A 15,783-nucleotide genomic window follows, 5' to 3' on the forward strand; every position below is an offset into this window, starting at 1 on the left:
ATCTATACGGGTGCTCTTCGACTGCTTGTCAAAGTCCTTTTTGCTCCAGCCGGTAGGTCTCTTGACGTTACAGAGAACCCCGTACAACCCAAACTGTTAACCTTCAATACTGCTTTGTACTTACAATCTCGTATTCACTGACTGTCTTGTTAGATTAACCCAATAAATTTCATTCACTCCGCATACTCAATCCTATAGACACCCTTTTAATCCTTCAATCACAGACGAACGGGACATTTCAGTATGCCCTGGCTGACTGTAACGGAGTCACTGAACCTGACCACTCAGTATTTGTACTGGAGTTGGTCGATACTCCCAATATTCGAGGTAACTGAATATTAATAAAATTCCCCTTTCTTTTTATTTTCACTGTATACTCGTGTTACAACACGACATCCACCCCCTCTGAACTTGTGCATCCTCCGGTATGCACCAATTTACCCAATTGCTGTTTGATTCAGAATATATCCCCTACGTCTTTGTCCAGTTCGCCTTCGTCACCTTCATTATCCATATCACTTTCATCTTCTTGCTGCGGAATCTGTGTACCTTCATTAAGGTCTTCCATATTCATCTCTGCGTGTCTTCGTTTAAATATTTTTACTCTCTTCCCTGCAATTGGTATTTTCAATTTTGTACCATCTAACTCCCGTAATGAGTAAGTCGCATTATCATGAACAGTTGTTATAACATATGGTCCAAACCAACGTTTTAAAAATTTCCGCAAAGTACTATGTTGATTATCCAGACTATTGTCATAAACAAGTACCCAGTCACCTTCCTCGATTACTTTTGGTCTCAATCGATGTTGCTTATCGAATCGCGCCTTGTTTTGTAACCTTGCTCTTTTTAACCTTTCCAATGCTATCTGGACATCTTCCGTTCTTTGCTCCAATTGTCGAATTCTAATAGCCAGAAGTTCTTCTCTTGTCAATCCATCTTCCCATGGTAGCATACTCCAAGTAAGTACCTTTTCTTCAATCGGCATAATTGGTTTTTGACCTGTCATAAGTTCTACTGGCATATATCCTGTCACCGAACTATGTGTTGTTCGATCAGCCCATAATGCAAATGACAAAAGCCGTGGCCACTCTTTAATCTTTCCATTACAAGCTTTAACCAATGCTTTCACAATCGGCGGGTGACCGCGTTCGCTTTTCGCATTCCCTTCCGGATTATAAGCAGTAGTCAGTGATAGTTTAACTCCACATTTTTCAAAGAACTTACGAGCTTCTTGTGCATTTAATTCTCCACGATCTGCAGTGATTTTTCCTACGCACCCGTAACGGCAAATGACATCTTCAAGCAAAAATCTACAAATCCCCTCTGTAGATTTTGTCCTCAATGCTCTTCCTTCTACTTGATTTGATAAATCTTCACGAGCTAAAACCAAATATCTCATCTGCCATAACCCAACCGGCATAATAACCAAATCAACAACCCATTTAAAATGAATAGCCAGAGGATACGTAGAATGAAGACCATCTCGATGTCGGATATTAGAATACGATTGACAGATTTCACATGACTCTACAAATGAGAGCACATCTCGATACATATTTTTCCACCAATATCGTTCCTTGAGTTTAGCAAAAGTAGCCCAGATTCCTCTATGCCCTGCCCATAAACTATCATAAAACTCCTTTAATAATTTTAGTTTTTCTTCCCTTTTGCCTATCACTCGTTGTGGCATCCCAATTCCTTTCTTCGGTCTCTTCCATAAGAATCCATCTCGAAGTAAAAATCCATATGCTTTTTTTCTTATTTGTTTGAATTTTTTTGTAGACCAATTCCCCTGCTTAGACAAGGTATTCAAATAATGACCAATATCCAATAATTCTCCTTCATAAGATTCTTCAAGAAATAGCTTGTCTTCTCTGTTGAGATTCGATATTGAATAGAATTTCAATCCGACATCATCAATGTCTTCAACCATTTCGTCCTCCCTCTCGTATCTTGCTCGAGATAGCATGTCTGCTACTAAATTGTCCTTTCCAGTGATATGCTTAAATTCTGAATTTAGTGACTTAATATAAGCAATCCATCTCAACATTGCAATATCTGGCGTTGAACAGTTAATAATCATTCCAAGCAATGGCAAGCAATCTGTTTCAATTACTACTACTGCCCCAATCAAATAGTCCTTTTCAGCTTTCATAGCCGAAACGACTCCCCAAAGTTCTCTTTTGACTTGCGAATATGCACGCTGACGAATACTTAAAACTTTAGCCCCAAATCGAACTGCAAATCTACTCCCATTCGAATCATCTTGACCCACCGCCCATCCAACGGCAATTGGACTAGCGTCTACAGTAAGAATCACTGGTCTATTGCACTTATAATCAACCTTCCTCAATATTGGAGGTGACATCAATAATTTCTTCAATTTTTGCATTGCCTGAATATGCCTTTCTTTCCATTCAAATCGGTAACCCTTGCGTAACAGTTCACATAATGGATCCACTATGTGAGCAAAATGAGGGATCTAGATTCGATAAAATACACATGCACCCAAAAACCTGCGAACCTCTGTTAAAGAACCACAATCCTCTTTCATCCTTCCAATTGCATCAACTTTAGTCGGATCTGGTTTTCTTCCGTAAGATCCGCATAAATGTCCAACAATTACAACCTCTTGCACTCCAAATACGGACTTCATACCCAATAATATAAGATGAACTTCTCCAAGCCGAGTTAAAATCTTTTCACAATCTTGTATATGATCAACAACATATCTGCGACACCCCCTCGTATCTAAAGTTTCATCCTTGTCTCCTTCTCTGCACCCTTTTATAGGAACATCATCCAGAAAAGGCATAGTCTTTTCCGGAATAAAATCTCTCAATACCTTATTCATCCCATTCATCATATGCGCAATCGAGTTGGTCGCGCCTTGAGGAAGAGTGCACATTCTAACCAATCCAAGCGGTGTCCTCATCGTTGTCATATCTCTACTTCCTTCGGCAAGTTGAAATTGATCATAACCTGAATACAAATCACCCATTGAATAGATCGCCCTTCCAGCAAACGCCTCAACAAATTCATCCACAATAGGTCCAATTCCTGCATTCCTGACAGTTACAACATTCACCGGCTGCATATCTTGAATAAACCGTAGTGACCCATTCTTCTTAGGTACCGTAAACCATCGACTAGAATACGGCGCAAATGAAGGTTCTAATATTTTCATCTTTATCTTTTCTTTCAATAGTTCCACCAATTTAGGTAAATGTGCCCTCGGTACTGGAATCGGTCTTAGATTCCAAGGTACATGTGGTACAGTGAAGATAACCATAGGTGTTACAATATTTGGATCCACACACCCAATTTCATGAGATTCAAAGGCAAACGATCTACCTTGTTTAGCCAACATCTTTTTGAAGCAAGTAATTTCCTCCGGCAATAAAGAACCATCAGAACCAATCTTCAATTCTTCAAAAGTCTCTTCAGTAAACTGATGTCCAATACTCATTGGATCTCTTAAACTTGCTTCTTTTGATGCTTCTCCCATTTGTTCTTTAGAATCCTCTGGTAATGGTCTGGCAACGGGCTTTACCTTCTTATCTGCCGTTTTATATCTCGTCTCTACTGTGACTTCTGGTGCTTGAAAAGATTCAAGCATGGTATAAACCTCTCTCGAATGAATCTCAATAATCTTATCATTATCCCCTAACCCAATAGATGTAATCAATTCCAATGAATCTTCCAGCCCATTTTCTTCATAAACACCCAAAATCCTCTCATTATCTTGCAATGTACCTATCTTGCGTAACTGTCCTTCAATATCATATAATCTTTTTCTTTCTTTTCTTTTAAAATCATCAACTTTCTTATACATAATATTTCCATTCTCCAATATACCAATAAAACTCGCATCAAAGGCACCTTCATCTCGCGAGAGTACCTCCTCTTTTGTACCTCCATAATCTCGCTTTACAGTGGTACCTCCCCAAAATCCTTAAATCCTTCAACAATCTTTAGCAATGGTTTCTCCCTCAACCTATCTCGATTCCGTTCATGGTTAGGAGGTACTGTTAGAAATTGTACAGCTTTCCTCCCATCTTCGCTCCGTACCCTTGCATAAGCAGAACCATCGTCAAGTACCTTTGTTTCCATCCGTGTTGCCGTAATATAAGGTTGTCCTAAAATCAACGGATAAGACGTTGTATCTTGAACGAAGAAATGTTGCTCCGTCGCAACATCCCCAATCCGAATTTTGACATCTGGACAAGCTCCATATAATTTGCCTCGTGTGTTATTAGCTGCTCGTATTGCCCATCCATGTTCCATATCAATTGGCCATTTTTGCTTCTTATAAAGATCTTTAGACATGAGATTTATTTCAGAATCATGGTACACCAAAGCAACTATTGGTTCTTCTATATCTCCTACCTTCACCAATACCTCAGTAGTTGCCCTTGTCCAATGTTTTCGAGTATAATGGCTCAAAGTTTCCATTTCCTTGTCACTAGAATCTTCGAAACGTACTCGCTGATTATACCCATTCTTTTCATTTGTTGGTTGCTTGTAACCAATATCAACCTCTTCTTCATCTCTACATATTCTTGCATCAATAGCATGACTCATTCCAGTTTCGCTCATTAATTGCCTCTTTCGCTTAATGCTGTCAATGATAACATCATGAAACTCCTTCTTTGCAATTCCCAAGACTTCTTTCAATGTGAATTCCACCTTAGCGTTTAATATACGTTCTTCCAACACTCCTTTCAAATTTATTGCCGCTTCAATATCAGAAAGTAGCTTATAAGCAATTGATTTGCCCTTATCTTTTGTCTCCGTTGTTTTTTCTCCCAATGATGCTGAGGTATCCTTTACAGGCAATTCTTGTGAAGCTGCCTCCCGAGCCTTGTCTCCTCGAGTTTGCCTCTTAAAAGAATTTCCTTCTCTAGTATCATCAAAATTTCCTCGTCTTTTTTCTTCCATCAAAGCTTCATGTTGGCTCTTAGCAATATATGCATGAACTGAAAGAGACTCAACAGGATCCTCCCAACCTGTTCTTCCTCGTATTGTAGCTGCAGTTCTCAATAACGCTTCTCGAGGTAATTTCCCTTCTTGCATTGTAGAAACGGCAGAAGCCCAAAACTCACTAGTTTCCGTACTTCCACCAATTTCATCATCTACTCTAGCACCATAACTTGCACTTTCTCGTACTACTGTTTCATGCTCTTTTAAGTAATCTTGAACCAATGCTCTCATTCCTCCCTTGCCAAAATTGGTTTGAAGAAGATCCTCCCTATCTTTCAATGCTATCTTTCCATCTTTCCAGCAAATAATTCCCTGCCGTATCATATTATTAAATTCATTGCAATCTTTTCTAGTATGTGAAACATCATCACACCAAATGCATCTTTGTACATATCCTTGTTTTGAAACATTCTTCGAATTGTTTATAGAAGTATTCTCTTCAAGTCTTGCCAATTTGATTTGAAGATCTCACATTCCTCGTATAATTTCTTCCATACCCATATCTGCTTTCTTTGACAAGGATGTCGAAGGTTGAACTATAGGCATTGTCGGTGGTGTTGTACGTACTGGAGCTTTGGGTGCTTGTACTGTTTTCGGAATATTGCTCCTATCCTTCCTCCTTTCTTTTTTTGTAAGCAACCCCATCGCATCTTCAACGTTCTTCCACTTCGTTGTCAATCCTTCATCTTCTTCTTTGTCTTCAAGAAGGGGTTCTAATTTCTCTTGCAATTCTCCATCAGCAGCTTGAAGAAATAGATCAACTTTGTTCGGCTCCAATGTCAATTTTTCTACCTTCGATAATTGAGAGTACTGCCTCTCAAATTCCCTTAGTAGCTCTGTTGCTTGCAAATTCTTATTGGGCCGTTCAATCCATCCCAGAAACAGCTTTTTAGTAACGCGATCAGCATCTTCCAAGAAATATTCGTCTTTCAATGCATGTGAAAAATCCTCCCATGAATTCCCACAATGATCCGTAATCGATGTAATGTGGTTCCTTATCTCCGGTATCGTGGCAAGTCCAAATAGTGCAACCATTTTCTTCTCAGAAACCCGATTTAATTCCATTTCACGAACATAACATCTTAAATACCTTGAAATATTCCTCCCATCAAATTGATCAATTTTATTGACCACTGCTTGCAATGCTTTGGTTGCCAAAGCTTTCTTTCGATCATTGCTTTGCTGTTGTTGCATTGACAATGAGAAGGCTTGAAACAAACTAGCAATAGACGGATCCATGTGCATACCTTGTCCTTTAGAAGACTCCCCACCAGAAACTTCTCCCAAAAATCCTTCAAAATTTTTATTTTCGTTTTCCATAAAAATAAAGATAAAATCAACCGAAATCCAATACCTTCTACCTCAAGCTTTCACGTCGGATTCACCACTTATGTCATATTACGTGCTTTCGTGCTCAAGAACGTGCCAGGCGTCTGGCTGTAGAAGGTAGTATAGAGATCCGCCGATAGTCAAGCAGTCTATCAGTTTTTACTGCTGGAATATAAACGACTGCAAGAATACACCGTAAATCTTTACTGATGCCCTTCGATTGCTTGTCGAAGTCCTTTTTTTGCCCCAACCGGTAGGTCTCTAGACGTTACAGAGAACCCCAAACAACCCAAACTGTTAATCTTCAATACCCCTTTGTACTTACGATCTTGTATCCACTGACTGTCCTGTTAGATTAACCCAATAAATTTCATTCACTCCGCATACTCAATCCTATAGACACCCCTTTAATCCTTCAATCACAGACGTAACTCAATTTTACAAAACAGTCAAGAGTATTCAAACCCACTTCATTTAAAAATCCCGATTCACCATTACAACACTGACTTCAGCAGCGATTGCCTCAGTCGTCCCAAAACTCTACGAAGAAGAAAAATCCAAATTTTATGTCTTTCCTTCCCCGACCCGAAGCATGAAGCTCCTCTCTCTAATTCCCTTGATCTTCCAAAAACCTCCAATGAAAACCGAACTAGTAACCTTGCAAAAGCTTGAAAACTCGCTCCCCCCGATTCCCCCCGAAAAAAACCTCCCTCCCTAAAACTATATTCTCCCCTAACCTTATCCTCTGAATTTCTTCAATCTTCCATCTTAGATCCGGAATTGGCTCCCGCAGTCAGAGCTTAGATCCGAAATTGGCTCACGTCATCAAGCTTTCTCCTCCGTTTTTACCTTTAAGAAATCCATTTATCGAAAACAACGTTCCCTGAAACGGCACAGAGAACAGGACAGCCTGAAACAGAATCGAACCCCGTAATCGGGACCACATTGAGTCGCCCGACCAATTCAGGTCCTATATTGGGAAAGATGCCCGTAGTAACCTGGATGTTTCCATAATTGGGTCAAATTGGTCCTCGCGTCAGATTGGCTAAGACCCGTAGTAAGACCTGGATTTTCCGTAATTAGACTGCATTGGGTTGACCGGCCAATTCAGGTCTCATACTGGATAAGAGGACCCGGATTGGATTATCGAAATTGGATCCAATTGGCTCCTCGAACCCGTCGTGTGAATTGGTCCTTCTCTTCCTACTGACTCCCGTTATTGGAATCAAACGGAGCATTTCAGTATGCCCCGGCTGACTGTAACGGAGTGACTGAACCTGACCACTCAGTATTTGTACTGGAGTTGGTTGATGCTCCCAATATTCGAGGTAACTGAATATTAATAAAATTCCCCTTTCTTTTTATTTTCACTGTATACTCATGTTACAACACGACACCGTGGCCAAATTCACCATCATTAGAACTATTGTGGCAATTGGGGTAGCAATGGACTTGGAAATGCATCAAATGGATGTGAAGACGGCTTTCTTGAATGGGAGTTTGGAAGAAGACATCTATATAGAGCAACCACAAGGATTTGTTGAAGAAGGCAAATAATACCTTATTTGTAAGTTGAAGAAATCCTTATATGGGCTAAAGCAATCACCAAGGGTATTATACCAATGCATTGATACATTCTTTGTAAGTGAAGGATTTGTAAGGAGTGAGGCTGATCATTTCTTATATGTAATGCAATCAAATAGGTTCATATTGATTGTCATCCTCTATGTTGATGATTTGTTCATCTTAATCAATACATTGAAGATGATGGATTGGTTGAAGGAAAAGTTAGAAAAGGAGTATGAAATGAATGATTTGGTAGAGCTCCACTATTGCTTAGGAGTGGAGTTTGTGAGAGATCGAGCTAAGAAGATTATTACATTGAGTCAAAAGAAGTACATTGAAGAAGTGTTGAAATGATTCAATATGGAGGAGTGTAAGCCTATTGGAACACCATTGGAGGCAAACTTGAAGTTGATGAAGCTCACGGATGAAGAGTTTGCTGAAGTTGAAGGTCAAATGCAAGGTGTTCCATACAACGCAGCAGTGGACTCATTTACGTATGCAATGGTTGGCACAAGGATAGAACTTGCATATGCGGTGAGTGTTGTGAGTTAACACATGTCAAAGGCTAGACCAATCCATTGGGCAACCATCAAAAGGATCTTGAGGTACTTAAAAGGTACTTTGAACTTCAAATTATGCCTTAGAGGTGATAACATTAGTTTGCATGGTTATTGTGATGCGGATTGGGCTGGAGATGCAAATGATAGAATGTCAACAATGGGGTATGTATTCTTTGTTGGAGTGGAAGTAATTTCATGGAATTACAAGAGACAACCAACAATTGCAAGGTGAACAATAGAGGCGGAGTATATGGCAGCAAGCCATGGTGCAATGGAGGCAATATGGTTGAGACAACTTTTGGAGGACATTGGAGATGTGTAAATGGAAGCAACTCCAATAGAGTGTGACAATCAAGGATGTCTTGCATTTGCAAAGAATCCAAAGCATCATTCAAGGACCAAGCACATTGACATTCAACATCACTTTATAAGAGAGAAGATTAAAATGGGAGTGATTGATATGAAGTATTGTGCAACGGAGGAAATGCTTGCTGATTTGTTGACAAAGTCATTAGTAAAAGATAGACACCACATGTTGACAAAGGCATTAGGATTAAAATCCATTTGACCTATAGTAAAGTGAGAGTGTTAAAATAAAAGTAAAATAAGTTACTTTATAAAGGATATTAACTTAGGTAAGTTGCTAGTGGTCAAAGGTTTGACTCTTGGTATATGGTAAAGACATCCAATGGATATACGACGAAGTCATGGACCAAGAATCAAAGTCAAAAGAATAAAGTATTAATAAGGGAATATCCAAAGACTAGGTATGAATCATTAGTTAATATCATAGGATATCCTCGAGCCTCATGAGATGCCAAAAGGATCCTAGGACCATGTGTGTAAAAGTCAAAAAGTGGAAGTTGTCTTTTAAGGCACCAACCACTACCTATAAGTAATGGATATTGGAAGTGAGAGATATCTTATTCCATACTCTCTTTGTGTGCAACCTTGCTGATGCTAAGTGTTGTGTCTTCAAAGTACTTGTTCTTCAATACTTATTACTTTCCTTCTTAAATTGTTGCACAACATACAATCTACAAAACAATCAACATTTCATATACTTATTATTTTTCGTAGATATATTATATATAAGAATTCTAAACGGATTTTAATTTATTTATCAATTTTTGTGTACCAATATATATATATATATATATATATATATTTATTTATTTATTTATTTATTTATTTATTCATATTTTAAAATAAGATACTATATATATATATATTTATTTATTTATCTATTCATATTTTAAAATAAGATACTATATATATTTTTTTTTATTTATTCATATTTTAAAATAAGATTATATATATATATATATATATATATATATATATTTCATAGTAGTTTTTTTCTTGTACTTTTATATAATATCACGTAATTATCAAAATTACAAGTTGAATAAAAAAAATTATAAAATATTTTTAAAAATCTAAAATTATAATTTATTGATTGGAATTAAAAATAGTAATAACGTGAAATATAAATAAATGTGATTATAGATCTAAAATCGAATTTTAAAAAATTAAAAATTTCGTAATTTATTTTTAATTTCATTTTATTATGACACATTCAAAAATAATTATTCTAAAAATTTACATTCATTAAAATTTTATAATTTTTAATATAATTTGAATATTGTTGATATTTTTAATTATTTTTAAAGAATATATACAAAAAATATATCTTTAAAATATATTTTTAATTTCAAATATATATATATATATATATATTAGGTAAAAAAATTAAGTCTAAATTTTATTAAATTTAAAACCATTACTCTTAATCTTGCATTAGTATTCATAATATCATTTTTTAAATGTAGGATTTTCTTGAATTGTAAGTAGTTTTTCAAATTTGAACTAAAATATTTTATAATGTATACAAGCATGACCTTGCTTTTGAATATCTGGCATAACTCAATACATATAGTATGATAGAAATTTATATACGTGAATAAACTTTTGGTTGAAACATATATAATTTGGATAATACTAAAGTAGTAAAGATGTTGACATAGTCTTAAATAAGTATCATTTTAAAATTATGCATTTTCTTTTGCAAACCTCATAGCTCCAACATTACATAGTACTTCAAATACGAAATTTAGTACAAATATGGAAACATGATTAGAAGATAATTAGAACATTGTATCAAAATTAGGATTTTGTCTACAACCTCTTACACACTTTAAGTTGTCCAATAAGGTTTGTCAACCTAGTTGCAAAAGTTTCACATAAAATCACCACAAGTTAATTTAAGATTGATAAATATTATTCATATAAAATACAGTATATATAAAGTAAAAACAAATCATATTGGAATTCAAATATGTTGAATAAGATATTGGTTGTATGTGTTTATAATTATTATTGATGTAAAATATAAAATATAAGAAGAAGAAAATAAATTGACATCAAAGAATATGCATCAAAGAATAAATTAGAATCAAAGATAATATAATAATAAAAAATTGAAAACAAACACTTTATTCTTTTAGATAAGGCAAATGATAGCTTCTAATGTATGGTTATCTTCTGCATCAATGGTTGTAATGAATAGAGTATAAAAATTTCTATAGCCTTATGAGCCCACTTTGAAAGGCATTGATTCAAAAGCCTTATGGAGGTTCTTTGCTTTGTAAAAAGTAATGCAAAAGCCTTATTTGTTAAAAATTATTCTTCAAAAGTCTTGGCTTTTGGAGATAATATAAAGTAAGACAATGTTATCACATGGACCAAATAATCTATACACATAATAGAATGATGTCAGCCTGTTTGGCAAAGCTCATCTATATGATCTTGTGCAAAAAATAACATGCACCAAAAAATTAGTGCATTATGTACATTGTCAATTGTAAATTGCATGAATTTCAAAAAATAAAACAACCCTGGCTCATACATCTCAAAAACTCTCCCTTCATGGAGTCATGACATGGACTCTAAGGATTGCGATGATGATCAATGCAAACCCGATCTCTACGGTTTAGTGGTGAATGTGGGTGTAGGGGATTGGGGTGTGGTTCTGAACTTATTTGTTGTTTCCTCTCACCATAGGTATGATGTGCAGGAATTCACGGCTTGGTTGTGATCACATTAGATTGGAGTGCCTTTGGGTGTCATTGGCAGGGAAGCATCCAGACCAAAGCTTGGGGTGCATATGCAATACTACTAGCACCCCTACATTGCTAAACTCTTGGTGCTTCTCATTGAAATTGGATAACAATTTTGGATCCCAGGTCTAATTTTAGAGATCAGCTAGTAAGTGGGAAGAGAGGTTGCAACAAGGATTTAGGGTTACGGGGGATGAGGTGAGGCTATGAAGTGTGTGAGCGAGCCAGTGAGTAACTATTTTGATTTCAGTGACAAAAGTAAGGAGGTGATTATAAGGTGGTGTGGGTGTGGTATGATGGATGGGCCTGTAGTTGTATTAAAACATGGAGTCATTTTTGAAGCAGGATTTTGGAGGGATTTTGGAAGAGAGGTTGACAGACATCTGTTTGCAGAATTATTGAATGCAGCTTTAACTGGTGAGAGGTTGATGGCGCAAAAGTATCATACATGTGATGTTGAGGATCCAAACTACCCCAGCAAATTTCTCGAGGTTATCACCCTCCACTCACAAAGTTGTGAACTAATTTGGTGCTTTTTCTAGGATCCTTAATGTGGTTGAATTTCTTGCCTGGTAGGAATTAGGGTTTGGGGAGTTGAGAGGTGTAAGAAGGTCATGGAGCTGGTTTGTGAAGTCAAGCTTTTTGGGTGCTGGTCATTCAACAACACTGAGGTTTGTTTTTTTCCCACCACTTCAGCCTCTCTTCATGCTCAATTGCTTTGTGTTTTATAAATTGGTGGGGTGAGTGAGTGAGTTAGAGATATAGCATTTGTCAGATTATATACCTGAAAAACACCAAATAATTTCATTTCTTAGAATAGCACCAATGTGGTTCAGCTCAATGTACCAAGTTGGTGCCTTGCCTGAAACCATATTGCCGTGAACCAAGCAACAACATGGGCTAGGTTTCAAGTAACCTGCACTTTTGAAGCACTTCAAAGTTTCTGGAGTATGTGGAGTTGCTGCACAAGAATGTGACTTCAACATAATGCATTCAGGAACCTAGAGCTTCAAATCTGACTTGTTTGTGCAATGTTGTACAAGACGGTTTGTAGAATGAATCATGTAGGTTATTTTGGCTCCTATTAATGAACTTAATACAGCTTTTTATGGAATGGTTTTGTAGTTGCTGGCTGTTAAGCAAACACATCAAAGATAATTGCCGGAACGGCTTATTTTGTTTAGTTTTCTGATTGCTGAAAACTCACAACAATGTTTTATAATTCTCATCATCCAAGGTCTCCAATGTAAAACACATTCTAAAACTTCACTTCATAATTTCAGTTGCCATTGCAAAATCTTTTCTAATGGCTTTATGCATGAATCTTCTGTCATCTTGTGTATTATATCCATTGAGGTGATGGGAACGCAATTGTTTCTGAAAGTGAACAGCAGCAATCACGTGATACATGACACATGGTTTTGACCTGGCCAAAGGCATGACCCCCTAGGTCATACTAATTCTATACAATAATTTTGAATATGGTAAGTCACATCTCAATTGCAATAATTGTAAAGTTATATATTAAAAAAAGACATTAAAATTTGGATTTATGGTTTTTCAAAAGACATTTTTAACAATTTTTTATGCAACTTTTTAATTTTTTTTGTAAAAAACTGCCCCTTGAGGTGGGTCCTAGCACATATTCATGGACATAACACTATTTAAATCATATTATATAAACTAATAATAATAAATTGCACTCTGGCAAATTTTCCTCTTATGCCATCTTTTCTAAATAAAGTTAAATTTTATTTTTTTATAAAAGTAAAATAAAATGAATTTCTTCTCTTCAAACTTCATATTTTTTTAGAACAAAACAAATAAGCACAAATAGAAAAAATGTAAATTTCAAGCAATGTAACAAGTTTGATTGCCAACACAAATTCATAAAAACATTACAATTTTCAACCTTCAAAGCAATCAAAATTTGGTTCTTTAAAAGTGCATAGCATTTAACACAAAAAAACAAAAAAAAAAAACAAAACAAAACAAAACAAAACAAAACAAAAAAAAAAAAAAAAAAAAAAACCCAAATTTAACACAAAAAAAAAAATTAAACCCCAAAAATCGCAAATACATAAATGTTAAAAAATATATATAAAAAAAACTGGAAATAAAACATAGATAATGCAAATGACTTGAGGAATTGTTTTGTTGGTTACTATCACCCTGCAAAATAAACATCAACACTCCAAATCCTTACCTAGAGTAATCCTGCCTACCACATCAAAAAAACAAACAAACAAAAAACAAAAAAGAAGCACAGATATAAATACATATGCTCCACAAAAGGATGCATATGAGGATGCACAAATATTTATTTGACATATTTTTTTATTTGACACCCCCCAAAATATTAAAAAAATAAAAGCAAAATGGGTGTCCAGAATAACAATCAAAGCAAGTCTTACAACACTAATTTTTGGTGTACAGCTTTTGCTTCTCTGTGCTCGTGTGGATTGCTTCTCACTTCTGCACACTCTCCCATGCCTGCTTCCAAAATTGTTCCCTGCAACAACAACTACTAAAAAACAAAAACAAAAAAAATTAAGAAATTAAAAAAATTGTTCCATGCTCTTTGTTTTTGCTCACATTTTCTTGCCCTGCTTTGGTCCATGATTGACCCTTCTTTATGCAAACTCTGAACAAAGCAGATTCTGAGAGATTGTTGTCACACCACATCCAAATCCTTTTGAAAACAGACACAGAGTTGGCAATTTTATAGGGTTAAATAATTTATCCTCCACGTCCTTAAAGCTGAACTTCTACCCATTCTGCCTTCACATTTGTAGCAAATGTCCTCACAAGTCCATGCAAACTTGCAATAGGAACCTTTATAGTTCCCCATGTCAGTAGTTCACAATCTGGGTAGAGGAAGTGGAGCCAATTTAGGTAGACATTTAACTTGTTGAAGAAACAAATTTTTAGGACTTTCTACACTAATTTTCATGTATCCTCATAGCAATCACAATGGGTATACTTTGTGCATTTCAAATTAAACAAATAAATAAATAAAATCAAAAGTTGTAACATAACATTATTACTTATCAATAAATGCTAGTGTGTGTATATATATATATATATATATATATATTCATATTTATTTATATTTATTATGATTATAGTATTCTTCAAAATCTAGGTATCATTCAATTCTTTTGTACAAAAATTAATAAAATTGTGTCAACTTTCAAATGTATTTTTCACCAAAAAAGTTAATTTACAAGAAAGAAGAAAAATAAGTGAACAACTAAAAGAAATGCTACAACACTAAAATTGCAAAGTAAGATGATATGAGCCTTGTACAAACTTATTTACATAATCAAATTTGGTACTACATGTCTAAAATCCTTTTCTACACATGTTTTCTTTGACAATGCCATCCTTTTTTCTACAATGTTTTTGGCAATAACAAACAATTTTAAATATTTCTACCTTTAAACCTTCCTAAATATTTTAAACCAAATTTTGTATTGAACCTCTTGTGTTGATCATGTGTGAACCTGTTTATTAAACCATATGCTGCTGTATGCTTCCTTGTAAAATAATTCAAGCATATTATTCAACTTTTGGTTACTTGCAAATGAAATGATATTATATGATTTGTCCCTAAACAATTTAGGATTTATTTCCACAAGTGTTTTGCATTATTAGTCATTTTTTTCATCCTTTCCATCTCTCTATAGAGCAATATTGATTTTTAATGGAATAGTATGTTGTCATGTATTAATCCTCTCCAGCTTAATATAGAAAATGGGTTGATGTTAGTGGAAAATCTTTTCTATATATACATATTTATATATAAACAAATAAATGAAGAATCTTCAATTTTTATCTTCAAAATCTCTTGTTAATGCATTAAGCATCTCATGTTTATGTTCTTAGACCATAAACTTCAACAACCTTTTCTTGACATGCTATGAAATATTAAGTGACTTGCAACTGTTTTTATGTGCATGTGTTTGTGAATTAATTGACAAAGATAGCACACACAGCTTGATTCTTCACTCACTCATGTAAATCTTTTGATATCAACCATCTTTAAAGATCATATTCAAATAATGCTCAAGTACTTTTATTTTTTTAAAGGGTGAAACCATAAATTTATATACATATGTATATAAATAATCACCATCAACACATGTCCATACTATTATTAAAATCTACTTGCAAAAAAATAAAAATCTATGTTTTATTAAAACTTCCTTAAATTATTTTTA

At 35.0% G+C, this 15,783-nt stretch overlaps 1 protein-coding gene across 1 annotated transcript; it reads left to right on the top strand.

Annotated features, from left to right (window-relative positions):
- Nucleotides 1-11,152: 11,152 nt before the first annotated feature.
- On the top strand, nt 11,153-12,516 carry LOC149987888 (uncharacterized). Its single transcript, XM_090256051.1, has 3 exons — nt 11,153-12,051; nt 12,137-12,231; nt 12,376-12,516. Exons 1-3 carry the CDS (start codon nt 11,767-11,769, stop codon nt 12,440-12,442), a joined length of 447 nt encoding a protein of 148 aa, XP_090112177.1. The 5' UTR covers nt 11,153-11,766; the 3' UTR covers nt 12,443-12,516.
- The last annotated feature ends 3,267 nt before the right edge of the window (nt 12,517-15,783 follow it).

Source organism: Physcomitrium patens, chromosome 14 (genome assembly GCF_059467195.1).
Source record: "Physcomitrium patens ecotype Gransden chromosome 14, ASM5946719v1, whole genome shotgun sequence".
Classification (NCBI taxonomy): Eukaryota; Viridiplantae; Streptophyta; class Bryopsida; order Funariales; family Funariaceae; genus Physcomitrium; species Physcomitrium patens.

Excerpts from the sequence above, each read along its gene's own strand:
- LOC149987888 (XM_090256051.1), top strand. The coding sequence starts at position 11,767 with ATGAAGTGTGTGAGCGAGCCAGTGAGTAACTATTTTGATTTCAGTGAC. Across the intron at positions 12,052-12,136 it reads ACCCCAGCAAATTTCTCGAG|GAATTAGGGTTTGGGGAGTT; the intron begins GTTATCACCCTC and ends CTTGCCTGGTAG. Across the intron at positions 12,232-12,375 it reads GGTCATTCAACAACACTGAG|AATAGCACCAATGTGGTTCA; the intron begins GTTTGTTTTTTT and ends TTCATTTCTTAG.